General features: G+C 41.1%; 2 protein-coding genes across 2 annotated transcripts in view; both read right to left on the reverse strand.

Annotated features, from left to right (window-relative positions):
* Nucleotides 1-26,904, reverse strand: part of LOC134791716 (uncharacterized) — a 498,190-nt gene that overhangs the window by 19,055 nt on the left and 452,231 nt on the right. The window lies entirely within an intron of this gene.
* On the reverse strand, nucleotides 4,318-25,926 carry LOC134791780 (probable aconitate hydratase, mitochondrial). The gene is made up of 16 exons (XM_063762936.1): nucleotides 25,726-25,926; nucleotides 25,330-25,410; nucleotides 25,048-25,191; nucleotides 24,333-24,524; nucleotides 22,906-23,092; nucleotides 21,898-21,984; nucleotides 16,018-16,196; nucleotides 15,110-15,232; nucleotides 13,625-13,822; nucleotides 12,573-12,692; nucleotides 11,738-11,918; nucleotides 8,769-8,918; nucleotides 7,727-7,928; nucleotides 6,949-7,167; nucleotides 6,014-6,143; nucleotides 4,318-5,126 (listed from the first exon to the last, which is right to left on the reverse strand). Exons 1-16 carry the CDS (start codon nucleotides 25,756-25,758, stop codon nucleotides 4,983-4,985), a joined length of 2,370 nt encoding a protein of 789 aa, XP_063619006.1. The 5' UTR covers nucleotides 25,759-25,926; the 3' UTR covers nucleotides 4,318-4,982.

Below are 26,904 nucleotides of genomic sequence, written 5' to 3' on the forward strand. Positions count from 1 at the left end.
TAGAGAAAACCATACGAAACCATTTTTACCGAGAAACGGAGACGCTTCGCGCTCGCTCGGTGAATGGTTGATAGATATGAATATGTCAAAATCGAACCGTGAAATTATCAGTCTAGATTCTAGATCCAGGACCTGCTTTGCGATAGACCTGACACCTGACAGTGTATCTAGGTAGCGTGATATTAATTTGTGACGTGCAATTAATCGTGTTGCTATCTAGGTGATAAATCTATTGGTGTCCAATATGTATAGGTATGGCACTACCTACGAATAATGCAAAGTCACGTATGTTGAGCACTAGAATAGATTAGAAGTTTGACTAGAGCTCAAAGAGGTTTGACACATAGAATTTTAGTTTATAGGTCAGGTCATGTCAGGTGGGGTAAAAATACGACCAAGTTTTTAACACTCAAAAATGTATTTAATTTAATTCCTAATACCATTTAAAAAGAAGTCTACACAAGGCTTCTTTTTAAATGGAATTGGAATGAAGTAGAAAAAGTTTATGAGTGTTAAATACTTAATTTTTTACCCGTGTCATATATTTACCCCACCTGACCCTACCTAAATGAAGTGGTTAGGTATACGAACAAAGCGTAAAAGGGTTAAGTTTTTAAACTTTTTTACTTGACCTACGGCAAAAGGAAAATAACAACTCCTTTAAAAGTTCAATAACTCTCGCGTCTCGTTTCGGGTCAGTTTTCAAATATTTTTATTCAAAACAATATGCACAATTTAACATGCACGTTTTGCGAGGGGTTAAAAGTCTAAAAAATAAGGAATAAGAGTCTATTATGAAAGAGAAGAGTTGTGGAATGTTTTGGGCCCCATACATTCCACGACACTTCTCTTCCCACAGACTCTACTTAATATTAACAAATTAATAACTTATAAGTACCTATTATCTTATGCTAATGGCATTCAGTCGAAAATGATCTGCAATGTATTATCGGGTCAATATCAACGGTCAATACCGGTCGACCTCACTACGCTACTTATGTGAATTGTGGCTGTTTATGATATAATCGATACCTTGTTTGTCGTATTATATATAATATGTATGCCTAATATGCCTATGCTATTATATAAACTTTTCTGTAGCATTTTGGAATGACGTTTATGCCCTAGTTTTTAAGGTACTAGGTACCAAATTATACCTCTTTCATACATGCGACCGATATTTAGAGGATAGGTAATGGTTAATTTACCAAGTGCGTAACGCCTTTGATATTAGTAATAACCCCGTAATTGACCTAACCCTTACGGCCCAAACAGGCTGACATATTTCAACATGCAATTTATGTAAGTATATAGTCATAGTCATATATTTATTCAAAAAAAGAAGTTTTCACTTCAAAAAAAACAATACAGGTATTGTGTTTGAAATACATGGCTTAAAACTAAAATTATTAAACACTTAATAAAATGTAAAGATAATCCTAAATCTTAAACATTATCATAAATTTCATCCACTGTGTAAAAGCAACTTCTCAATAAAAATATCATTTATAAACACACATAATTATGTATAAACACACCTACATTTACTCCAATCTCAAAATACCTCCAATATCCAGTCGGCTAAATTAAACCATTTCTCCAAACCGCGCTACAACGCCTACACGTGGCCCGCACACGTTAGTTTCGCAAGCGACGCACGAGTTGATCGTATCGCATTATCGCAGGCGCCACCAAGGTTAGACCGTGACCCTGTAGGCTAGAAAAGTTGTGGGCAAATCCTACAACGGGTTATTAAATCTATCCTTTTCAGGACACTGCTGAGAGGGACAGAGCAAGTTATATGTGGTTTCCCTCAGCACCAAGGTAGCAGAAAGTTTCTGGAGACCCTTCAAGAAGTATTACATATTTTCAAAACTTATGTGGGGCAATAGGGTATTTTCCTACTAGTCAAATCAGTTACTTTTTTAGAACTGTCAAAACGATTTGCTAGTATGGAATTTATATGAAACATTACATCGTGACGTCACGGTGAACTCACCTACTTTTTATATTTCTATCCGATTTATTAAATAGAACTTGTGTTTAAAAATAACTCCTATCTGTTTTTGAAGTGAAAACTTCTTTAGCGGCGCTGTGCACTTTTTGTGATGGGGAAAAAATGTTAAACTCGCGAGATCGTAAGACGTAAGATGGACACGTGACCTGATCGAAAAACTGTTACAATGTCATTGAGTTTTCACTTCTGCCGGCACTCCCGGAGTGCAACCCGTTGTTTTTTTCTAATAATTATCTGGTGCTTTATTTCATGCAAGGTGTAAAATAATTTATTTCAAATTCAGTATAATACCCTATTGGGGTCATACAAAAGCAGAAAAAAAGAAAAGCTTTTCTAGTTGTCACCAGATATCGACGAAAACCAGTATCGACAGTAGAGATTTACAAAATAGAAATACGTAATTAATAAATAGATTTAGGGAAATACAACATAGAACCTTAATAAGTATATGCATAATACATTTTGTGGACCAGAGATGTGGGACTACCAGCCTTATGCTCAATATGTCATTCCCAGCGAAAAGGGACAATTAATCGCAGGTAAGCTGCGCGTGAGTTGATCGTATCTCGCGACTTATCTATCGCGGCGCCGAGGTCGTAGGCCGTGACCTTGGTGTGCAAGCTAGAAAAGTTGCTCGCAAATCCTAATGGCTCTAAAATATGAAATAATATAGCACTAACATAATTTTTTTCATTATTATTTATCAGGGGCCCGTTTCTCAAAAACTTGTATCTTGTAATACAAGCGGATGTCACTTTTTGACAGCTTTGGTTAGAAAGGGACTTCCGCTTGTATTACAAGTTTTTGAGAAACGGGCCCCAGGTCAACAGGGACCGTGCACGTTCCAACCCTCCAGGGTTTGCCATCTTGTGGCCTGAATCGGAATCATATGTGCACATGTACATTGACAAGTTATCGTCGGTACGTTTCCTTGTGCATAGTAGGTTCTGCCATCTTGACCATCTTGTGGGCTACATCGGAAGCATAAACGAGACATTTCATACATACATTCCTCGTCCCAAAAATCTAACGGCTCCTATACTGCCCCCTATAGTAACTAGTATAGGTAATTAGCAGTCAAGGGGTGTAATTAGTGATCCAAAGGACTCGAGCCTTTTAGCTCTTTTTTTAGGGCTCGCCTCATTTCTTGACGCCTAAAAGGCTAAAAGCCTATTTAGCTCTTTAGCCCCCGAGCCTAGTTCTATTTAAGATCCTAGACTCTTGGGGCTAATAACCTTATTAAGGCTTGGGGCTAAAGAGCTAAATAGGCTTCTTTTTAGGGGCTTAATAAGGTTATTAGCCCCAAGAGTCTAGGCTCTTAAATAGAACTAGGCTCGGGGGCTAAAGAGCTAAATAGGCTTTTAGCCTTTTAGGCGTCAAGAGATGAGGCGAGCCCTCAAAAATAGAGCTCCAAAGGCTCGAGTCTTTTGGATCACTAGGTTTTATTTAATCGTATGGCATAGTATGATAAACAGAAAACAAACAGTTATAAATGCAGATTAAGTCCAATCAGCCACTTGGTGGCCTCGTCGTTAAGGACAATCAGGTCTTCAGGAGGTCCGTTGGTATGCCAACGTTGGTAGCGCGTTATGGGGCAATCCTCTATAATGTGCTGAATTGTTTGTACAGTCTCGCCACAAATGCAAGCCGGGGATTCCACCCATCCACAGCGGTGTTTGTAGTAAGCACAACGACCATGGCCAGTGCGAAGTCTGTTAAGGTTGCACCAGTGCCGTCTTGGGAGGTCAGATCCTTTAATTATGGCACCTGGGGTGATTCCGGAGCCCAGCTTTCCCGCCATCAATGAGTTCCACGACTGTGACCACTCACGCTTCAGGTTGAAACAACTATCGACAAGGCCCTTAAAGATACTGTAAGAGGCATTCCTAGATTTTAAGCGACAGTTGGCTGGGTTCAGATCACTAGGTGTAATGGGTGTATGTTTACAGGAAATAAATTACGTCTTGGTAAAGGGAAGGCAAGGCACTTGCGCCACGAAGTGCGTATCTTTGCCCTTTTGCCAGTGTGCTTTTGTGTTGCACATTAAGGTTGCATATGCGTTCCTACACCCTCAATGTCCTCATTTCTTAGGTAAGGTGTATCCGGGCAACTCCGGTTTAATCTCAAAATCACCCTTAATTCCATCTCAAGTCAATTGTAGGAATTTCCAGACTATTTTAAGTATTCGGATTTACCCGAGATTATACCTTTACCACTTTGTATACACACATGCCATGAACCACAAATAAAAAATATGGTTTATTAAAAAAAGGCAACAAAGAAGAAAAACATCAGTAAGGTAATACGTAACTTTATTCATCGATTTGGTAAATATTATTTACATAAATAAAAAAAAAACATTACTTAATTGATTTAAAATAATACATTCAAAGAAAATAAGACGTTCAGCTTAAATTCTAAATTCATCTATTTGTACTAAGCTAAGTATAAGATTCATCACTGCCGCATATTGTCCAAAACTTGAGAATGGAAATACTACTAGAATAATTAATTCTAGATGGTAACGGTAACCTTACATAAACCTATACTTCGATCAAATACCACGCTGACACGAAGTGTACTGTATTTATTAAACAAAATCAAAGCGTTGTCAACCCTATTGTTGTTTCACTGGTGCGGTGATTGACCTGCGCCACAGAATAAATAAGAGTACTAGGTTAAAGTTCACTCTAACAAAACGCGTCTATTACGACAGATATGACCGCAAGGTGGCGCAAGCGCAAGCAGGCGTCCGTTCCGTAGCGGTGCGCGACAACTACTACTGCTAGACACCAAAATTGGTGGGCCGCATGTATTTGTAGCGCCGCGACGAAATCGCGGAGTGAGGCACGCCTGCCTGCGCGTTACATAGTATTTTTTGTAGGTATTTAAAAGTATTCATTGTACCAGCGTGGTTTTCGTATGATCTCGGCTACTAGCTACCTAGGTTGTGTTGGTTTGGTGTTCACTTCTTGCCAGCGGCGATTTCCTTCATTCTGTTGAGGGCGGAGCCGGCCTTGAACCATGCGATCTGTTGCTCGTTCAACGAATGGTTCAGCTTGATACGCTCGGTCTTGCCGTCTTTGTGCTTGATTTCGCATTCCACTTGCTGTAGAAGAAAATGAATATTAATGTTGGTTAAGGGCTAAAAATTCTATACAAAATTTCTCGAAATATTTCTACTTAATATAAAAAATAGCAATTTTGGAAACATTCCGTCGGGACATCAGTATATAGACAAAAGTATGCATAATACGCTTAGTTACCTTTGTGTATTTAGATGTTTGATAACTTAAAGTAAAGGACTAAATAAGAGGCATTATTACGGTCAAGTTGACGGCACGAGACCTTAGGATGTTCGAGGGACAGAATAGTTACCGTTTACCTCAAAAATCGGAGTTTCGTCTATGTCTGTCATCCTCATCCTTGTTACATATTCGAGCGATAGAGGGAGATAGACGAAAGCTCGACTTTCAAGGTGCGCGATTATTCAACAGGATATGATTGTAAGGATCCTCAGCATTGAAGGAACGACTGATGAGGCGTAATGAGTGAAGTAGACGTTACCTTGCCGGGTGCGAGGTCCTTGAGGCCGAGCAGGGAGATCTTGTCCGTGGGCTGGGTCTTGTCGTAGTCGGCGGGGTTGGCGAACGTCATCGGGAGCATGCCCTGCTTCTTCAGGTTGGTCTCGTGAATGAAGAGTATTTTACCTTGCCGGGTGCGAGGTCCTTGAGCCCGAGCAGGGAGATCTTGTGCGTGGGCTGGATCTTGTCGTAGTCGGCGGGGTTGGCAAACGTCATCGGGAGCATGCCCTGCTTCTTCAGGTTGGTCTCGTGAGTGAAGAGTATGTTACCTTGCCGGGTGCGACGTCCTTGAGGCCGAGCAGTGAGATCTTGTCCGTGGGCTGGATCTTGTCGTAGTCGGCGAGGTTGGCGAACGTCATCGGGAGCATGCCCTGCTTCTTCAGGTTGGTCTCGTGAGTGAAGAGTATGTTACCTTGCCGGGTGCGAGGTCCTTGAGGCCGAGCAGCGAGATCTTGTCCGTGGGCTGGATCTTGTCGTAGTCGGCGGGGTTGGCGAACGTCAACGGGAGCATGCCCTGCTTCTTAAGGTTGGTCTCGTGAATCCTGCAGACGGATGGTTAATTTAGTCATGTAGGTTAATTATGAATCCATCTACCATTTTATATCCATGAATCTACATGGCCCCGTCAGTTTGAAAAAAAAAAGTGGATAGTGTGGGGGCTATTGTTTGCTCTAAGAAGCTGTACATATTATATGATTAATTTTAATTTAATAACTAATGTTTCATGTCATGTCCATTTGGAAAATAAATATATTTGTATTTGGCTTCGGCCGTTTCTCTCTTCTCGTGGCGTGGTACTCCTCGTTTAGCGTCTCGGTACTCTCGATTCCCCGAAAAAAATGCACGGACGATCCAGACGCGGATCGTCGATCAATCGAGTCGAGAGATCAAATAAGTACAGATTTGCAACTCTGAAAGGCTCACCTAGCGATGCTCCTGAAAATGTCGGCCTTGTCACCAAGATGCTTACGCTCAAGCGTGACATGCGCCTGCCGCTCATGTCATTTTCTCGTCACACTACAGCCGTGTACAGTGTAAAGCGAATACAAGTAAAAAAACCTACGAGTGAGAAGAGTCCATACGCAAGATAGAAACTTTTTTACCCATAGACTAGAAGTCCTCTAGACGGAGTTTAGAGCAATTATTTCATGAAACCGATGCTGCCAAAAATACGGGGGTGCGGGGGACGAGGTGAGCGAGGTCCCGTGCCGTGATGGTCCGTTCAAAGACACGGACGTCACACAAAGACACTTTCGACTCGAAAATGGGAGTAAAACTACCGTATTTGTGGCAGAAAGGGTACAGCTACTATGCTCAGTCTGGAGGATGTCTCGTCTGTGTTCTCACCTAGCGAAGCTCTTGACGATGATGGCGCGGCCGCCGAGATGGCGCGGCTCCAGCGCGGCGTGCTCCCGGGAGGAGCCCTCGCCGTAGTTCTCGTCGCCCACCACGACCCAGCGCACGCCGGCCGCCTTGTACGCGCGCGCCGTCGCCGGCACCGCGCCCCACGAGCCGGTCACCTGGTTCTTCACCTTGTTCAGCTCGCCGTTCTCGGCGTTGGTGGCGCTGGAAGTTGTAGTAGCGTGAGGTATTTAAATCCGATTTCAATAATGTAATACCGGAAAAATATGAGATATAGGGACAAAATTAATTCGAAAGCCGAAACGTCAAAAGCGGTTAACGTCAGTTATACTTTCTTTATGCCCAATTTTAACACCCATTCTTTAGTAATACCCAAACAATTACAGTAACAACAATTTACTGACTTCTCGAAGGTATTCACTATACTTCAGGAGAGTGGAGAAATAGTGGAGGGGTGCACGTGCATCTTAAATCTTAACCTTCAAGGAGAATTACTATTTGCATTGTCATTAGTCAAAGGGCGCGTGATGAAGACAGAGAAGAAGTAAATTAATGGACTATTGCCCTTGACCTTTAAAAAAAATTCACGTGATGAACATGTTGTTGGAAATGTAGTCGGCGGCGGAGATGTGGCCGGCGGTGCACTTGACCTTGATAAAGATGGTCATCTCGATCAGACCCTTAATCCCAGTTTTAAAGGGCGCGAGATGAAGACACAGAAAAAGTACATTTGCCCTTGACCTTTGCAAAAAAAAATACTCACGTGATGAACATGTTGTTGGAGATGTTGTCAAGATGTCCACGGTACTTCAGCCAGGGTCCGGCGGCGGAGATGTGGTCGGTGGTGCACTTGCCCTTGACCTTGATGAGGATGGTCATGTCGGTGAGGTCCTTGCCGTCCCACTTGTCGAAGGGCGCGAGGAGCTGGAGACGGTCCGAGGTGGGGGCCACGTCGACCTTGACGCCTGTGGGACAAGTGGTCACACTAAGGGTCGGTTGCACCAAACTGTTCGTATCGTTAAAGAGTTCGCTAAATTTTTATGTATGGAAAGTTTCATAGTAAAGCGCCGGGGCGCGCCGGCTGACGTTGATCAGTCTGTCAAATGTGGTTGGTGCAACTGGCCCTAATTCATGTCGTTCCTCAAACTAGATATGCCGCATTTATATTTGTCTGTCGTGATGCCATCTGGGTGGCTAGCCAACGTACAAATCGTTAACGCTCCGTGGCGTAGCGTAGTTATCTCTTTATCACTCGTCCATACTAGTGCGACGGAGACAGTTGCGTTTTGTTCGCTACGGAGCGTAAGCGATTTGCACGTTGGCTACGCGGCCTGATGCGCTCTAACGCATGGCGGTTATGACGGCTAGTTTCCACATCATAATGTTTTGTGTTTGTGGCGGCTGCTGGCATTTTTTTCAGCGGTGCTGTCGTGGCTTTCTGCTGAAAGCGTCAGTACATAGAAATGGCGCGTGGACATTCGTCTGATCTCACTGATTTGTTGTGTCGAGGCCGATTCTGCGCCTCGACCGAAATTGAAAACATATCTGTCGCGTCACAATAGACGCCCGTCACATCAGAGCACAACAGATTTATGTAAATTTTACCTGCCTAAACGTATGGAACCGATACATTTCTATAAGTACAGCACGATACGACAAACAATTAGGAATCCGTCTTTAATAAGCACTGCTGCCGTCGGCGGGAAGAAGCTCGTCGCCCAACGGGTCGGACAGTTTGAAGGGCGTGTTCGACCCTAAAGTGGAAAGTCTTCAGGGTGTCCGACATTAGACAATAAGGTACTCACTGCTGCCGTCAGCGGGAGGGTGCTCGTACGTGTCCTGGCCGGGGTCGAAGCCCTTGGCGGGCAGCTCGTCGCCGAACGGGTCGGACAGCTTGAAGGGCTTGCCGTCGGAGCCGGTCAGGGAGTCGGTCAACGGATTGAAGTCCAGACGTCCTGAAAACATGTAAAGATTAATATCGGGAAATCCAAGTACAACATCCTTAACACATAGGTTTATGGTATAATTTGCTTTTCTTGTTCCCACAATGTTCACAATTTTGCTACAAACCAAAACTACGTTGGAAACCGTCTAAATACAAATGGCTTAATCCTTTGACCGTTGAAGACGTCAACTGACGCGAGCGGCTACAGCGGCTATAATCCTTCGTGCATTCCGAAAAGGTACACGACGACGCGATGCACACAATAGGTGTGGCGTTTGGTTGGTTTTTAACCTAATTAAGATCACAGGACAGGATGTTGGGTAACATCGTACGGTAGTTGCGGAGATCTTTGCCTGTCTTTGTCCAGCGCTGCGGTGGACACATCGTAATGCTAACGTACGGTTGACTTTCAGACATGAATCCCGATCATCATAGCTTGATGGGTAGAAGATAGACAAGATTAGAACCGCGACAAGTGGCGTACTCGAAGAAAGGTGTCCTCAGCGCTGGGCAATAATAGACTGTAGATTATAACTAACTAATATGGCTCAGCGACCCAAAGAGGGTCTTGGCCTCCGAAACGAGAGCACGCCACTCTTCCCGATCCTGCGCTGTTTCCTGCCAATTATCGGCCTGAAGCTGACGCAGATCCGCTTCCACACTGTCTCCCCAGCGGTATCTGGGCCGACCTGCCGGGCGGCCACCAGTCGGTCTTCCCAGATACGCCCTCTTGCATCTTGGCAGCCCGATCCTCTCCCATTCTTAATAGGTGACCGAACCAGCGAGGTCTGTGGGATTTCGTTTCGCCGATGACATTGGGTCCGGCCACCAACTCCTCGATTTCGGCATTCTTCCGTATCCTCCACGTGCCGTTGTCTCTCTTGATAGGTCCCAGGATCTTACGAAATATCTATGGGTAACTTATAATGGGTAATTTACCAGTAAGAGACAGAGCAGTGACCAGCTCAGGGCTGGTAACGAAGCAGTGCGTGGCGGGTTTGGCGTCGTTGCGGCCGGTGAAGTTACTGTAGGATGTGATGATTCACGTTTATTATGTATAGTTACCAGTAAGAGACAGAGCAGTGACCAGCTCAGGGCTGGTAACGAAGCAGTGCGTGGCGGGGTTGGCGTCGTTGCGGCCGGTGAAGTTGCTGTAGGATGTGATGATTCACGTTTATTATGTATAGTTACCAGCAAGAGACAGAGCAGTGACCAGCTCAGGGCTGGTGACGAAGCAGTGCGTGGCGGGGTTGGCGTCGTTGCAGCCGGTGAAGTTACTGTAGGATGTGATGATTCACGTTTATTATGTATAGTTACCAGCAAGAGACAGAGCAGTGACCAGCTCAGGGCTGGTGACGAAGCAGTGCGTGGCGGGGTTGGCGTCGTTGCGGCCGGTGAAGTTGCTGTAGGATGTGATGATTCACGTTTATTATGTATAGTTACCAGCAAGAGACAGAGCAGTGACCAGCTCAGGGCTGGTGACGAAGCAGTGCGTGGCGGGGTTGGCGTCGTTGCGGCCGGTGAAGTTGCTGTAGGATGTGATGATTCACGTTTATTATGTATAGTTACCAGCAAGAGACAGAGCAGTGACCAGCTCAGGGCTGGTGACGAAGCAGTGCGTGGCGGGGTTGGCGTCGTTGCGGCCGGTGAAGTTGCTGTAGGATGTGATGATTCACGTTTATTATGTATAGTTACCAGCAAGAGACAGAGCAGTGACCAGCTCAGGGCTGGTGACAAAGCAGTGCGTGACGGGGTTGGCGTCGTTGCGGCCGGTGAAGTTACTGTAGGATGTGATGATTCACGTTTATTATGTATAGTTACCAGCAAGAGACAGAGCAGTGACCAGCTCAGGGCTGGTAACGAAGCAGTGCGTGGCGGGGTTGGCGTCGTTGCGGCCGGTGAAGTTACTGTAGGATGTGATGATTCACGTTTATTATGTATAGTTACCAGCAAGAGACAGAGCAGTGACCAGCTCAGGGCTGGTGACGAAGCAGTGCGTGGCGGGGTTGGCGTCGTTGCGGCCGGTGAAGTTGCTGTAGGATGTGATGATTCACGTTTATTATGTATAGTTACCAGCAAGAGACAGAGCAGTGACCAGCTCAGGGCTGGTGACGAAGCAGTGCGTGGCGGGGTTGGCGTCGTTGCGGCCGGTGAAGTTGCTGTAGGATGTGATGATTCACGTTTATTATGTATAGTTACCAGCAAGAGACAGAGCAGTGACCAGCTCAGGGCTGGTAACGAAGCAGTGCGTGGCGGGGTTGGCGTCGTTGCGGCCGGTGAAGTTACTGTAGGATGTGATGATTCACGTTTATTATGTATAGTTACCAGCAAGAGACAGAGCAGTGACCAGCTCAGGGCTGGTGACGAAGCAGTGCGTGGCGGGGTTGGCGTCGTTGCGGCCGGTGAAGTTGCGGTAGTATGTGATGATTCACGTTTATTATGTATAGTTACCAGCAAGAGACAGAGCAGTGACCAGCTCAGGGCTGGTGACGAAGCAGTGCGTGGCGGGGTTGGCGTCGTTGCGGCCGGTGAAGTTGCTGTAGGATGTGATGATTCACGTTTATTATGTATAGTTACCAGCAAGAGACAGAGCAGTGACCAGCTCAGGGCTGGTAACGAAGCAGTGCGTGGCGGGGTTGGCGTCGTTGCGGCCGGTGAAGTTACTGTAGGATGTGATGATTCACGTTTATTATGTATAGTTACCAGCAAGAGACAGAGCAGTGACCAGCTCAGGGCTGGTGACGAAGCAGTGCGTGGCGGGGTTGGCGTCGTTGCGGCCGGTGAAGTTGCTGTAGGATGTGATGATTCACGTTTATTATGTATAGTTACCAGCAAGAGACAGAGCAGTGACCAGCTCAGGGCTGGTGACGAAGCAGTGCGTGGCGGGGTTGGCGTCGTTGCGGCCGGTGAAGTTGCGGTTGTAGGAGGTGACGATGGTGTTCTTGTCGCCCTTCTTCACGTCCTTGCGGTCCCATTGGCCGATGCAGGGGCCGCAGGCGTTAGCAAGGACCTACATTGCAAAAAATAATAATAAAAGTTTACAGAATTACGCAATACTCCATGACAAAGCAAGAGTCCACACACAGACAAAAATGTAACCGTCACTCGATAGTGCTATTTGATATTATTAAACTAGAGGTTCCCAATTCAACCTATGCTTTGTCCCTCTTAGGACCTTTTTTTTTCGTTTCTAGAAACTCAATAAGCTTTTTCTATTTTGTAATTTCTATCAACTGGAAAAACTCATTGAGTTTCTTCAAGTAATTCTCAGGCCCACTCGGATTCTTACAACGTATCCTTAGGAGCGCGTCTCTTGGGTAAGGAACTCCTACATAAAATTAAGTTCAACCTCAAAAATTAATTGCTTGAAACTAGATTAAGGTAGTCTAACACCGAAACCTATTACTATTCTCGAGGCCACCAGAAAGAACCGTAAAACTACATTTAATTTAAAGCAAACTCTTAAAAACATAATGATGTCAGAGTATAAAAGAAATATATAGTTTGTCAAAGAACTGTCTCATTTCAATCATAGACAGAGAGAATCATACTAGATATCTTTGTCTTACACTAGTACTAGCACCCATAAGAAAAGGATGAGTATAGTTTTCCTGTTTCTTACTGACTGACAAATTGGTTTGACCAACTATATATGTATACTTACAGTGCCTCCGAACTCGCGGAGGGTGCCAGCGATGCCGTCGCGCTCGATGGTGGCGCGCACCTGCTCCGAGCCGGGGGTCACGTTGAACGGGATCTTAGACTTGACACCGTGCTTCAGGGCCTGCGAAACAGAAGAAAAAATTGTCAACAGAGCTCCGGACCAGTAATGCCAATACTTTAAAATGAGCATAATGATTTGTTGTGTCAACTGTGTTACTCGTAGCAAAGAGAATTTGAAATAGGGAGTTACTGTCATGGTTAATTATGAAGCTACAGTACATTTTCTGCCATCTTTCGAGAGACGATTAAAACAGTTAGAACGTCATTTGACTTTGATCATTATTCTTTCACTGATATGGGTTAAATAATATGTTAAATATTAATATTAACGCCATCTACTCAAGAGTAGGCTAAAGGTTATGTTATGGCGCACTCGCTCGAAAAGATTGCACCATGCCTTTGACCTATAGTCGAGTAGATGGCGTTAAAATTAATATTTAATAAGTTAACACATATCAGTGAAAGAATAAGGATCAATGTCAAATGGCGTTCTAACAGTTTTATCGTCTCTCCAAAGATGGCAGTAAATTTACAGTGGCTACATAATTTACTTTGACAATCCGTATCTATGCAATCTATTCTCTTTGCTCGTAGTTTAATTAGGTATAGACAAAGGAATAAAAATATGATGTTAAGGTTATACAATAATAATATTTCTGCGTTAAGGTCTGACAATCTAGTTAACAAAAAATGTGTGGAGCCTTGCAGTGCCGTTTAGTTCTGCTATAATAACACTTGCTCAGGTCTTTGCGTGACACTATAAGATCCAGTGGTATTTAGCTGCAGTTTTCTGTACGGTAGAGGCCACTAGAGGCGATTACGAATTCTGATTACTCTGTACATTTTAGCAAATTCGCAAGAATTTTAAGATAAATTGAATGTCAAGAAAAAAGAAATGTGTTTAAGTGTTCAGCGACTTTAAGGCTAATCTTATGGAGTCGTGTTCCTAAATTGAACGAGATAAAGTTCCCTACTACTCCAAAATAGTCTCACCTCCTTGACGATGCTGGCGCAGCGGCCCATGTCTTCATAAGAGGAGTTGGTGCAGGAGCCGATGAGGCCCACTTTGATGTCCAAGGGCCAGCCGGCCTTCTTGGCGGCCTCGCCAAGCTTGGAGATGGGGTTGGCTAGATCGGGGGTGAAGGGACCGTTGACATGGGGCTCCAGTTTGTTCAGGTCGATTTCGATCAGCTGAAAATAAAAAGTTTTTATCAGTAATTCAAGTCGATGTGTGTTGCGTTTATAAAAAAACCACTAGCGAGTATATTTCCTTGTAAATGAAAATTTTATGTTACCACAGCCTAACACTTAGGGCCACTTGCACCATTCCACTAACACGGGATTAACCAGTCAAACCTGGAATTAACCCGGGGTTAGTGGGATGGTGCAAGTGGGCCTTAGACTACAGAAACAATTCCATTGGGGAATAATAACCCATCAGGTCATTGTGAGGAAACTTCCACACTAACTCCTCAGTGGAATATAGCATTGTTCCTAAATATAAGTAGGATTGGGTACGCCAACTCTTTAGTCTGAATATTTATTCATATATATGGTACAAAAACATGGCAAAAAACAATAATTACTCTTCGTTGATATTAGATTAGTTGTACTAAAAGCGGTTATTGGACCAATGGCGTCATTCGATTGTCTAAAGGTCGGTTTATATCACAAACTGCCAGACAAGGGCCGTGGCAGACATTTTTTTTTCTCTATAGTTGTCTATCGGCGACGGCACGTGTCTGGCATGCTCAATGTCTGTAGATATAAACCGATTCCGATTCGGAATTATATACCTTATGTTACTAGTATTAACGTTAAAATTCCGATTTCTGATCATGACTGACGACCGATATAAAAAGTTTTTCTAAGGTTAGTATTCCACCTGTACAATTTCTTGTCCCAATGTGCATTGCGTCTCACTCTCACTAAGCAAAATGTGAGACGCAAATTACCCTCAACCCTGACTTTGGACTTGGACATGTGAAATACTACCGAAATCTTGACTGACGGCTGACATACGTAATTTTTCTAATCAATCAATCAATCAATCAATCAAATCAAAAATATACTTTATTCATGTAGGTCTAGCAACAAGCTCTTATGAATCGTAATTAATCTTAATCTAATTATCAGAGCAATTTATTGATGTTAATATTATTCCATAATAAAATTGGATTATTATACATATCAAATTTAACACTAAGAATTTCACAAAAGGATCGTCAAACATTAAAAAGATTGTATAAAAAAATACTAGTCTAGAATTTCTAGAATAAAATCTAAATGTCAAAAAAAAAAGCATAAGTAGCAAAAGAAGTAGATAGTATTACATCGGAATATCCATTTCCTCATCAATAATCAAATGTACCTAATAAATAAATAATCATTTCGAATAACAATTAATCCCATAATCATAATCATGTTTGTCGACCGATATCAGCTAGATCTTTGGCATGCAAAACTCGACTGTATTACCTGGTCATAAGGCGCCTTCGCGTCGGGTGTGAGCAGATGTTTGGAGGCACTGGCGGCGGCGGCGATGTCGTGACGTCCAGTGGACTTCAGGTACGCCTCCATACGCGAGTTGTACGGGAACACCTGGGTAAATAAAGGTTACGATTGAGTTAATAGTTTGTATTGAACTGTGACGAAACTAGATCTTTTTTTGCTTATATTTTGTAGTTCGGTGGCAAACAACTTGCAAGACTGGTGGGTGCATTGTTAACATTACATAAAGCGCCGCAAATATGCCCATGATTAAAGAAAGACTCCTTGATGGTGAGGATCTAAGAAAGCATTCAAATAGCATCCACGCTGGTGGTGGCTCCGATTTCGGTGCATATGTTGCAGTTGGTTTGAGATATTTTGATTTTTTGTTCCGGCTCCATACATTTTTTTTGAAAAAAATTCGTAACTCGACAATTTTCATTCCAAATCGTCTAAATTTCATAGGTTACCATAACAATGCCTAGCAAAACCTATTTGAATCAAAAAATCATAAAAATAACAACTTCGGTTTTTATGTCAATGAGAGCCGAATTTCAGCCCACAGTGCGCCGGGGCCGTGGTAGTGAACAAGTCTGTGGTAATCTACGATGGCGGCGGTGGAAACTTGTTCCGTCATCTAGCAACCATTGACGTATGTATATCTCAGGACGCGCCTTACGGGCACTAAAAATGGTACTAGTTCAGCGGTGTTACTCACGAATTCGGGCCAATCGTGCAGTCTAACGCCACTAGTTGCGACCAATCGCGCACGTGATGCGAACTCATCAACCAATCGTTGTAGCGGTGTCACACCACTGTACTGGCCCTATTCATGCCCCATTCTTATTGCCCGTAAGGCCAGTCCTGAGATATACGCCAATGCTAGCAACACTCACGCTGGTGGTGGCTCCGATCTCGGCGCCCATGTTGCAGATGGTCGCCATGCCGGTGCAGGAGATGGAGTCGACGCCGGGGCCGTGGTACTCCACGATGGCGCCGGTGCCTCCCTTGACGGTGAGGATGCCGGCCACCTTCAGGATGATGTCCTTGGGGCTCGTCCAGCCGGAGAGCTTGCCTGTACAAAGATTAGTATTTTCCTAAATAAATAAATAATAAATCGCCGCGCCGTCTAAATCAGCCCTAATGCTCCTGCATTAGGGCTGATTTAGACGGCGCGCGAACTCGCATGCGATTTTAGTTACATTGCGGACTGTTGGTTATGACCAATTCAACTGACCGATCAAAACCCGCAATGTAATGAAACTCGCATGCGAGTTCTCGCATCGTCTAAATGAGCCCTTATAGGTACCAGCGAAGCGGGTCACTTACTATAGGTAGATAAGATTTCGAGAACGAATTCATAATCACTACACCTAGGTTATAAAACAAAGTCCCCGCCGCGTCTGTCTGTTTATGTGTATGTTCGCGATAAACTCAAAAACTACTGAACGTTATTTCATGCGGTTTTCACCTATCAATAAAGTGATTCTTGAGGAAGGTTTAGGTGTATAATTTGTCAACCCGTGCGAAGCCGGGGCGGGTCGCTAGTATAAAACTAATGTATTACTAGTTAAAAAAACAATTTGCCAGCCTTTTCAGAAGTAGAAAAGAAGAGGGTTCGCAATTTAATTTTATTGCAACATAATTAAGGTGTGCCTTTCTATGACGTATGACTATGACGTATATGTAACACACGGATACGAGATTTCAATATCAGTAAGATTCTTATTGATATAATCTAGCCTAGCTAGTACAAGAGAGATAGTTATGCCAAGATAAGTTATCGCGATAAAATGTATCCTAGGATTGATTTGGGTACGTAGGAAATTTTGAAGGCCGTGATATTTACATACACGCGTACTTTAACATTCTAAGTACTTATACTAAGTTTACTTTAGTAAATATCTAGTTCAAAAACTTTTCAATGTGAGCTAAGGTTGTGCGTCTTTACTGTCAACAGTGTGAACATCATTAAATGTACTCTTTAACTTTTACTTGGTCTACTCTACAGGATTAAATGCGCCCAGGCGACAGGCGGCCCGTATGTTTGTATGCCACCGACGTGGTATAAAAGAAACGCCCATTTTCCGGAACCCCCGGTTTTAGACCTATCCCTCTATAACTTGATGATCTAAAACATTTCACAGTCATTTCAGATATGTCTAAGATCTTTGTTTGCTCTGATAGCGCTGTTTTTCCTGTGACTAATTGTCATAAATATACTTTAATCTTAAATAAAGTCAAGTACCCGTCGCTATGTTTACATAATACGCAAAACATAAAGAAAAAGGTAAATAAACGTTTTTGGCAACAGCTCAAAACATGACGCCGCTTCACGTACTATTAAGTATATAAAAAACATTACAAATGTTATTCGATTACTGTTTTAAATTGGAAGAAAGTATTGAATATTTTTAACCCATGATGCTAAATTTGCTGTCGAATCAAATAAACTGTTTATAAAATATATAACATATTTAAATAATATTTATAAAACGCAAAAAAGATGGTTACTATGGAATTAGTAAGAGAGACGTTTCAACTCCTTCGTGAGTTTTGTTGATTTATAAGTTTATTAACATAATAACTAAAAGTGAAACTAAAATTAAAACTTCAGTTTCCGAACATTACCGAAATTATAAATTGGCATTAAGGAGTTTATTATTTTAAACAAAGTACAATTACAAACATAAAACGTAGATAAAGTAAGAAAAGCAATCTATCAGTATGTGTCATTGTCATTTTATTCACTATACCTGTGAATAGTATACCTCTAGTGATAATGCACTATATACATAAACTCAAAAACATACTTGTTTTGTTTGAGTTATACATTCATACAAACAAGTTTAATAAACCCGGCCAGATATAGAACTTTCAGGATAGTTAACTATCAAACAAAGCTTATGAAAATAAAATGTACCTACATGATTAAAAAGTTATATTCGGTAATAAGTGTAATAACCCAAAACATTTCACACGAGTATTTTTTTCTTGACCATTTATTTATTTTCGCTCACAATACAGTTATAGTTAGAATGAAAACGTGTTGAATAATCTAGAATTAACCAACTATACCATGATAGGAATGTCTAGACGTAGATCGCCCGCGATAAAAATAAACTCACTACAGTATCAATGTCGCGTGACATAACCAAACGCTCGCACGCATATAGCACGTATCTCCATTACGATAAGACACAAGACTTTGGCTCAAACGTGGATTGAAAGTTACTCGACACGTCTTCTTTAAATTAATGGGGCAAACGTTATTTTCGTATCGTGTTACGGTTTAGTTGCATGTCGCGATGATATGGGTCATGTGACGTAGTTTCACTTTGCTAAGAGGGAACAGCACGGATATGATGGTCGTTTTTGTCTAAGTGACAACGAGACAAAACGGTATGCGTCACTTTCTATCCCGCGGTGTTAAATAAACAGTGACAGTTATTTTATCACGTGGATAAACGTGGATAAAGCCATCCATAATACGCCTGCTGATGTAGTAGTACATAATTATTTTCCTACGTTTTTTCACGGAAACGTATGAATGTGTCTTGCTATTTCAATCAGTCTCGGTACAAAAAGTACTGAGGTTGACTGAAGTAACATGGCAAATACGAAAGTTTCCGAGAAAATACGATGGCAAACAATGCACTACATCTGTTATGCAGTGGACGACCGCTTTTCTAGCACACTTGTATCACAGTGTTTCACTTGTAACCATAAAAAAATTAACAGAAGTTAGCAGAATAGGACGCTCTCATACAGGATGTGAAAAAAGAAAACAAAGAAAAAGTCCCTATGAAAATATCGTAAATGTAACACAAAAAGCCTAACTATTTACGCGGGCATTTATAATCGTATTTAAAAGTATTGTTTTTAAACACATTTTCTAATGCGTTTTAAACATAAACTGGCAAATCATGATATGGAGCTTTATTTTCTAATATTAAGCGTCATAACGTCAACAAGTTTACTAGGTCTAGTGATAATAATTTTAGTGGACATTGGACTTGTTATAACACGTTGACTGATTGACCTAAGACATTCTACGGAAGTCGGGTCGGACACGTGCATAATTAATTTCTCATTAATTGAGATAATCTCATTATTAGTATGAAATTACATCATCAATTTATCATTGGTGGGTTCCCGTCTCCCGGCCTATTAGGTCATTTAAATTTGATATTTGACTAATTTGAAATAGAACTAATATTCTAACAAGTCAAAAATGACGTATGCCACTTGAAGTGTATCTCATTCACTACCTACGTAAATCGTATTTAATATTGTGTGATGTATTTTTTTTAATAATCTGTCATAAACTCGTCATGAATATGTATGATAATAGCATTCCATCGTTGCTCAAAATTGTGCGTAGCAAATTTTAAACAATCAGAACAATAACCTAAAAAATATAAGGATTTTTTTTCAGCATTCAATGCAATTTACCGTCAAATTAGAAAATTTCAATGACAAAGCACCATATTTTTTTACTATGCTTACATTACCATTTTAATTGGCCGACAATTATTTTAAAATGTGTGTAAGACGTACTTACTTAAAACTTTGTCTATTTCTACTACGCTATACGCTGATAACAAACTGAGCAATTTAGGTCGACACTACTATACAGGATGGCCAAAAATTAAGTGCATTCCCGTTGCCAATTTTGCATTTCGGGGTTGGTCCCATAATAAAAGTTGCTCAGTATAATCCCAAAACCACCCTGGCAACGGGAATGCAGTTATTTTTTAGCCACCCTGTATACGAACTACCCAAGGATTCATATTTCAAACTGTCACCATTACATACCTACATACCGGTTTCGTTTTAAATTTTTTGGCATAGGTATAGTTAGGGTACAAAGTTCAAGGTCAAAATGCGTGTTTAAAATACCGTCTAAAAATAAAGTAAAAGCGCGTTTTATTAGCGAAGATAAACAAGCCTTGTCATTGATTCTTTGGCGAGACGCCATACCGCTTTAGCAAATTTTAAATGTCGTAAGCGTATTCTGAAAAGTATAAATACATACGTCCTTTTGGTTTTACACCGTGGCATATTGTTGGTATTACTTGAAATACGCAAATCAAAGCGATTTTAACCTTTTTATTCAGAGAATAAGGTTCAGATTATATTGTTGCAAAACGTAAGACTCGCTTACTCTAAATGCTGCATTTTTATCTCATTTACATATGATGTTTTGGAGTACCATGTTTATCTTTAGTATTATCAAAAAGAATAGATAGTATAGAGGGGTCCTGTCATTGTAAATTTTGTAGTCACTGTAAATTTACTGCCATCTATCGACACACGACTAAAACTCAAAATGAAAACGTATAAAGTTATCAAAAAATGTATATATATGGATAAATGATTTTATTATTTTTATATCATTTTGATCCATGTTCATTCACTGATATCTGTGTTAAAATTGTTAAATATGAAACGGTGTCGTCACGCCATCTAGCCGAGGATAGGCTAAAGGTGTGTGCGGCATCTATTCGAGTATGACTTTTACTTGAATTCCGAGGCACGTTTTTTCCTTAGACTTTATTCGTCTTATACGAAGTTACATATGTCTTTGGTATTATCAAGTGGCTGAAGGCAACGCCTCGAAATCATATTTCGTAGTTCTACGTAGTACGTACTCTTGATAATGGTATCAGTGCAAACGACTTTATATCAAAGAGGCATCAGTGCCGAAGTATTGCGAAAATACTCAATTGTTTTTAGTCTGTGTGTCGTACGTAGTACGTACGTAGAGTATGGCGTAAAAAGTCGTATCATGGTAAAACCATGATGTGATTAACGTACTTACATTATCCGTTATCACATAATTGAATAACACATTTTATTTTACACTATACCTAACTATTAATTTCAATCATACGTTTTTACGATATTAAAAAGTCAAGAAATAACGGGAAAACGCTTTTGTTTTTATTAGGAAATATTAAAATGCTTACATGCTTATGTAGTCAAGTCACTCAACACAGGGCTGAATTTATTGCCAAAACAATAATACTCCAATTAGCACTATTCCACAAACTAGGTATTCTGATTTACCACAGTTTCTCAGACAACAGGTGTAGGGGTGTAGCCACGCTAAAATATACCTTAAGATTATCTACAATTCTACACACTTCTCAAGTGTTTTGAGCTGATATATTTACGACTAACTCCTTGACTGACCATTCCAAGTGCCCAACAGGGCGTCATTAACATACCTAACATTCCTATCCAATCCGCAAATTAAACTAACTACCGATATTGTAATACCTCACACCTGCGTGATCGTAGTAAGTGTGAGAGAGATAGTGACATGACCGTGTCCTCAGTTTGGTTTGCGACTACTATTATTTTTTCACACCACCTATTCGGAAAAGAGCTTTTTCTGCCCTGCTAGGAGGGATCAAAATGGCACTTTTCCTCCCTGCTAGGAGGGATCAAAGTAACACTTTTTTGTTCTAGCACACTATTTACTTATACATTTTTTTGGCCATTTTTTTTTTAGCTTAAATAATCTGTTTAAACATCAGATTGTGTCAACACTAAGATTTTTTTATTTTCCTCATAGTTGATGTGAAAAGCAGTATGTGTCACACGGTATCAAAATTATTTCGTCTTGGGCGTTAACACTTGAATCCCTCATTACGCTCAGGATTCAATGCACGCCCTTGACGGAAATATATCATTTTGATCCCTTGTAACACACTATCGTTTGCGACCTTATAACACATTGCAATGGGGTTATTGTCCTGAATGCTTACCGGTCAGCTTGACGCCGATGACCTTGGGGCACTTGAGCTCCCAGGGGATGTCAGCCATCACGTCCACGGCATCAGCACCACCCACACCTGGTGAAGAACACGTCATTGATAATCATTTGTAAAATATATCCTATTCATAAATTACGTCATTTTTTAATTCACCGAACATCATCATTTATAATTTCGGAATGTAAATAGTAAGTCCGGGTCACACTTACAATTAAACTTACTTATCATAAAAGTTGTGTGTGCCCTCTGATCCTCTAATTTTGATTAGGATAATTTACATTGTAATTGTATGAAATAACCAATCAAATTGATAACACTTAGTTTATACGGTTCACGGACGTTTATTTAGGTACAGTCGACATCAGATATATTGGAGCGGCCAATGCGCTCACAAATATCTGAACACGCCTCTATTGTCAAGGTGTTAGAGTGCGTGTTCAGATATTGTGAACACCTTGGCCGCTCCGATATATGTACGGTGTTTATACCCGCCATATACTAGATAATTTGTAAAGCGTTGGTGACTTAACAGTGAGGCGTGCGGCTTTCGAGCCGTAATGATATGTTATTTGAGGTTTAGCAATCGCTTGTGAAGGAAAATATCATAGTCCAGAAACTATGCCAGTTTCCCTTCTGGGTTCCAATGTTCCAACCCAGGGTCAGATGACTACCGGTTTGGTAAAAAACCGGACAAGTGCGAGTCGGACTCGCCCACCGAGGGTTCCGTACTTTTTAGTATTTGTTATAGCGGCAACAGAAATACATCTTCTGTGAAAATTTCAACTGTCTAGCTATCACGGTTCGTGAGATAGCCTGGTGACAGACGGACGGACGGACAGCGGAGTCTTAGTAATAGGGTCCCGTTTTACCCTTTGGGTACGGAACCCTAAAAAACTGTTGCCTCCCCTAAAATGCAACAGGGGAAACGCTAAGATTAGAAGAATACTAAATAGTTCCAAATTTTAAAAACTTTATTCGACATTCTTGTCTAAAACTTACCAATGCAGAGACCTCCGAGACCTCCACCGTTGGGCGTGTGCGAGTCAGTTCCGATCATCAGCAGGCCGGGGAAGGCATAGTTCTCCAGGATGATCTGATGGATGATTCCGGAGCCGGGCTTCCAGAAACCGACGCCGTACTTGGCACCCGCGGTCGCCAAGAACTTGTATACCTCTGCGTTGATGTCCTGGGGAGAGTCAAGACTGGTTATGATTTAGAACAGGGACCAGAGGGGCCAGGGGGCAGGCATAGGCAGACCCATCCCGCGGTAAAAATTACAGACGCCCAAATTACGGAAAGTTGGGAAAGATTTCCGAAATTTCAAGAGATTTTCATAGGAAATTAAGGAAACTTTCAGTTTGGAAACGGCAAATTTCGATCCACATACAAAAATATGCGAAGTTTCCGAAATTGTTCAATGTGAAAATTTCGCAATTTCGGAAACTTTCTTATAGCACATCAGTAGTAAAAACTAAAAACATTACATTACGATACAAGTGCGAAAAGCAGGAAATTCACAACGAGTGGCGATAAGTACAATATATGGCATTTGTACTGTAAAACGTTGTACAATACACGTGCGAAAAGGTAATTCCCAACTTGTGTCGATTTAATTTATCGCCGCTCATTGCGAATTTCCTACTTTTCACATTTGTATCGTAATGTACAAATAGTACATTACGATACAAAGTTTTATTCGTTTGTTTCTTACCTTACAATAAATTATTCTTTGCATTAATAGTTATCTGGAGTTTTCTACGTATTTACGTACCATTTGGCAGTTATCAGAAGCGTCATTGTGTTTGCTAACACATGTATACACGTATTGTGAAGGTGAATGTTGTCACTTAAGAGGACAGGGCAACGTTTTTGTTCAGTTTTCCTGTAAATATTCGGTATTCGGCCGAATGTTGCCTACTATCAGCGGCCGAATACTGAATATTTATTCCGAAAATGAAAAACTCAACATAAAAATAACCGCAAACTACTTTATTTAATATTTAAAATGTATTCTTGGGAAGTTGTTAAATACGTAGACCCTTTTTGAGCATTATTTATACTTATTACAAATAATTTAATTTTTATTACTTTAGATTTGATTGACTTGAACTACTTTCACTATTTCTGAGCAGCAAAAATTTAATCTTAGCAGATGTTGTGCTTTGTTTGCAAACAGTTTTCATAAAAAATGTAAGTAACTCAATATAACATGCCTACATTGTACCGAATATTCGGCGCTTCGGCTGACAGACGGGCCGAATATTCGGTATTCGGCCAAAATCACTATTAAAGATGCCACATCTTTAGTTATTATTTAGAACCTGGTCTTCAACAGACGGACATGATGTCACGATGCTCAGCATTGAGGGACCAACTGAAGAAGAAGTTATTATTTTATTATGTGCCTGCCCTGAGCAGTCTCTTACCTTAGCCCTAGCCAAATCCTCAACACCACCGATCTGGGCTTCAATAAGATGGTCACAGTGGATGGTGGACGGCACGGCGACGCGCGGCAGTCCAGACGAGATGAACTGAAGCATGGCCATCTGTGCGGTCGCGTCCTGCATGGCAACACGGTCGGGACGGAGGCGGAGGTAGCTTGTGCCACGCTCGATTTCCTGGTTTAAAAAAAACAATTGATCAATTTTAATAAAAATTTTCAAGGACTATAAATAAATAAACTACTAATGCCAATATAAAAATTACTGGAGAACTGCATGTAATTTGCATAAAATATGTGGTTGCAATTAATATATATTCATATAAAACAGTTTATGAATAAATTATTTATTGAAGCTGGTTTAACTGGAAATATTATAACACTACATTTAGTATCACTAGTTCATATGGTTTTGTATCACCAATAAATGTTATATGTAAAGTTGGATCATATGTAAACTATGACATGCTAATAAGAATAAAAATAAATATGTCCAAATTCTACCAGGAAAGTTCATAAAAGTGTATTAGTTCAAACATTTCATACTTTTCCATAACCACCAACAATTCACATATGCAATATTTGTTTGTTTACATATAACTTTATCAGCACTCATCATGTCACCTATTTGCAACTCAATATCCTCAATTATTTGCAATATCACAGATTTGCCCAAAAATGATAAATAAGATTAAACTCACCTGGCCCTTGGGGTCATCAAGATGGGAGTACAGCACCTTCTCGGACAAGGTCATGTCGCGACCTAACCTCTTTTTGACAATCTCCAAATTTTGGGACAATTTCGCGTACGGCAGTGGTGCCTTGTCTAGCTTCGACATCGCGACCTAAAACACCATTACTCTCATTAAAACACCACAAAATCACATAAAAAACAACATTTTTAGGTCACTGATGGTTACATAACAATGTCTTTTTTTGAAAGAAAACAGTGATAAAACGGGTATTTTGGTGGTTTTTCGTACCTGGGCGGCCGCGGCCGTGAGGGGCGATACGCTGAAGCATCTCTGCTGGATCTCCAAGAGCACTGTTCTAGTCCTACCACCCTGAAAAAAAATAATTCGAAAAATATTAAATTACGTAAAAAAACTGTACCACAAACTATAAAATCATGAATAACGTCTCGAATATGAAAATCCGGTTTACGATTACTATTGATAACTCGGGGTGACCTCTCGTTAACTTTATTTTGCGTGACCTGACCTATCCATTCAGATATGCGATATACGGAATCGTATTTCTCAATCAACATTGATAACGATGTAAACATACGAGCAGCACTAAAACCGATAATTATAAAAACTTTTCTGGAATTTTTTATATTAAGTAGCATGGAATATTTAGGAATGCGAAGGACTTACCTGGCCATGCAAAACTCTCATACAGTGAGCCATGGTTGCGGACTTCAGAACACCAATGACAAAATAATATGACTTGTTAAAAAAAATCAATTACGGCAACATGGATTGATCCAGATATCTAGCCGTTTTTCGACTGCAATATGCAGTTCTAATATATAACACGTACCGCACAAGGGCTTCAGCCGAATTGGCAGTTCAGTCGGTAGAATTTGGCAGATAGCCCTGTTTGGGTTGTCAGCACAAAAATATATGCTGACACTGTGGAAAAAAATGATACGTACAGTCTGACAAAAAAAGTAGAAATTAAAAAGTGGCAATACTGTAGTGTCGTCCCTTTCAAATCAATCTAAGAAAACGGGACGACACTACAGTATTGCCACTTTTTAATTTCGACTCTTTTTTGTCAGACTATACATCAATGTGAGGCAGTATACATTCTATACAAAGAGCTTCTAAGTTTATTGTAATTGCGTTAATACAATTTTTCTACTAGTCGACTGTAATTCTTGAATTAAGATTTCTTATACCAAACTGCAATTGGGTATTTTTAATGTATGGGCTCCCAACTCAACTATAATATTCATATCGATACAGTTTAGTCAACTATAATGAAATTGATCAATCACAGCTTGCCGCGATCAAGAGGACGAAACAAAACCATAGCTCAAATTAATTATTTTAGGTTGTATAGTAGAAACAATTGGTTCATACGTCAGAAACGCGCATGTGACACCCTTAATATAGCAACATCCATAGACTACGAAAACCACTTAGTGTTGCTTGTTAGTCTCCATAGGCTACGGTGGCCAAAATCGAGAAAACAACTGTCTAAAAATTGAATTTAGCGCGGAGCAAGTACCAGGGCCTCATGAGTTACGAGAAGGTGTCGTTACCAGCTCGCTGTAGGGCGCGGGGCGCGGCGGCCGGGTCGCGTACCAGTATGTAGGTGTGAGAACTTCTCCTCTCACACTAAACTAATCACTGAAAACACTGTGTATAACGCAATACTTTAATATCAAATACAACACAATAAAATAATACAATTGCAATAAAAACAGCCTCCGCTGACAATATTATTTTCTCGAACAGAGAACCGTCATAACATTCTATTCAAACATCCTTCAAGATTCAAACCAGCCATCAGTCTGTCAACAATTGCCTAGGCCTCTTTGCTCTAAC

The sequence above is a fragment of the Cydia splendana genome, chromosome 6 (genome assembly GCF_910591565.1).
Source record: "Cydia splendana chromosome 6, ilCydSple1.2, whole genome shotgun sequence".
NCBI lineage: Eukaryota > Metazoa > Arthropoda > Insecta > Lepidoptera > Tortricidae > Cydia > Cydia splendana.

Excerpts from the sequence above, each read along its gene's own strand:
- LOC134791780 (XM_063762936.1), bottom strand. The coding sequence starts at position 25,758 with ATGGCTCACTGTATGAGAGTTTTGCATGGCCAG. Across the intron at positions 25,411-25,725 it reads TGAGAGTTTTGCATGGCCAG|GGTGGTAGGACTAGAACAGT; the intron begins GTAAGTCCTTCG and ends ATTTTTTTTCAG. Across the intron at positions 6,144-6,948 it reads ATCGTCAAGAGCTTCGCTAG|GATTCACGAGACCAACCTTA; the intron begins GTGAGAACACAG and ends ATCCGTCTGCAG.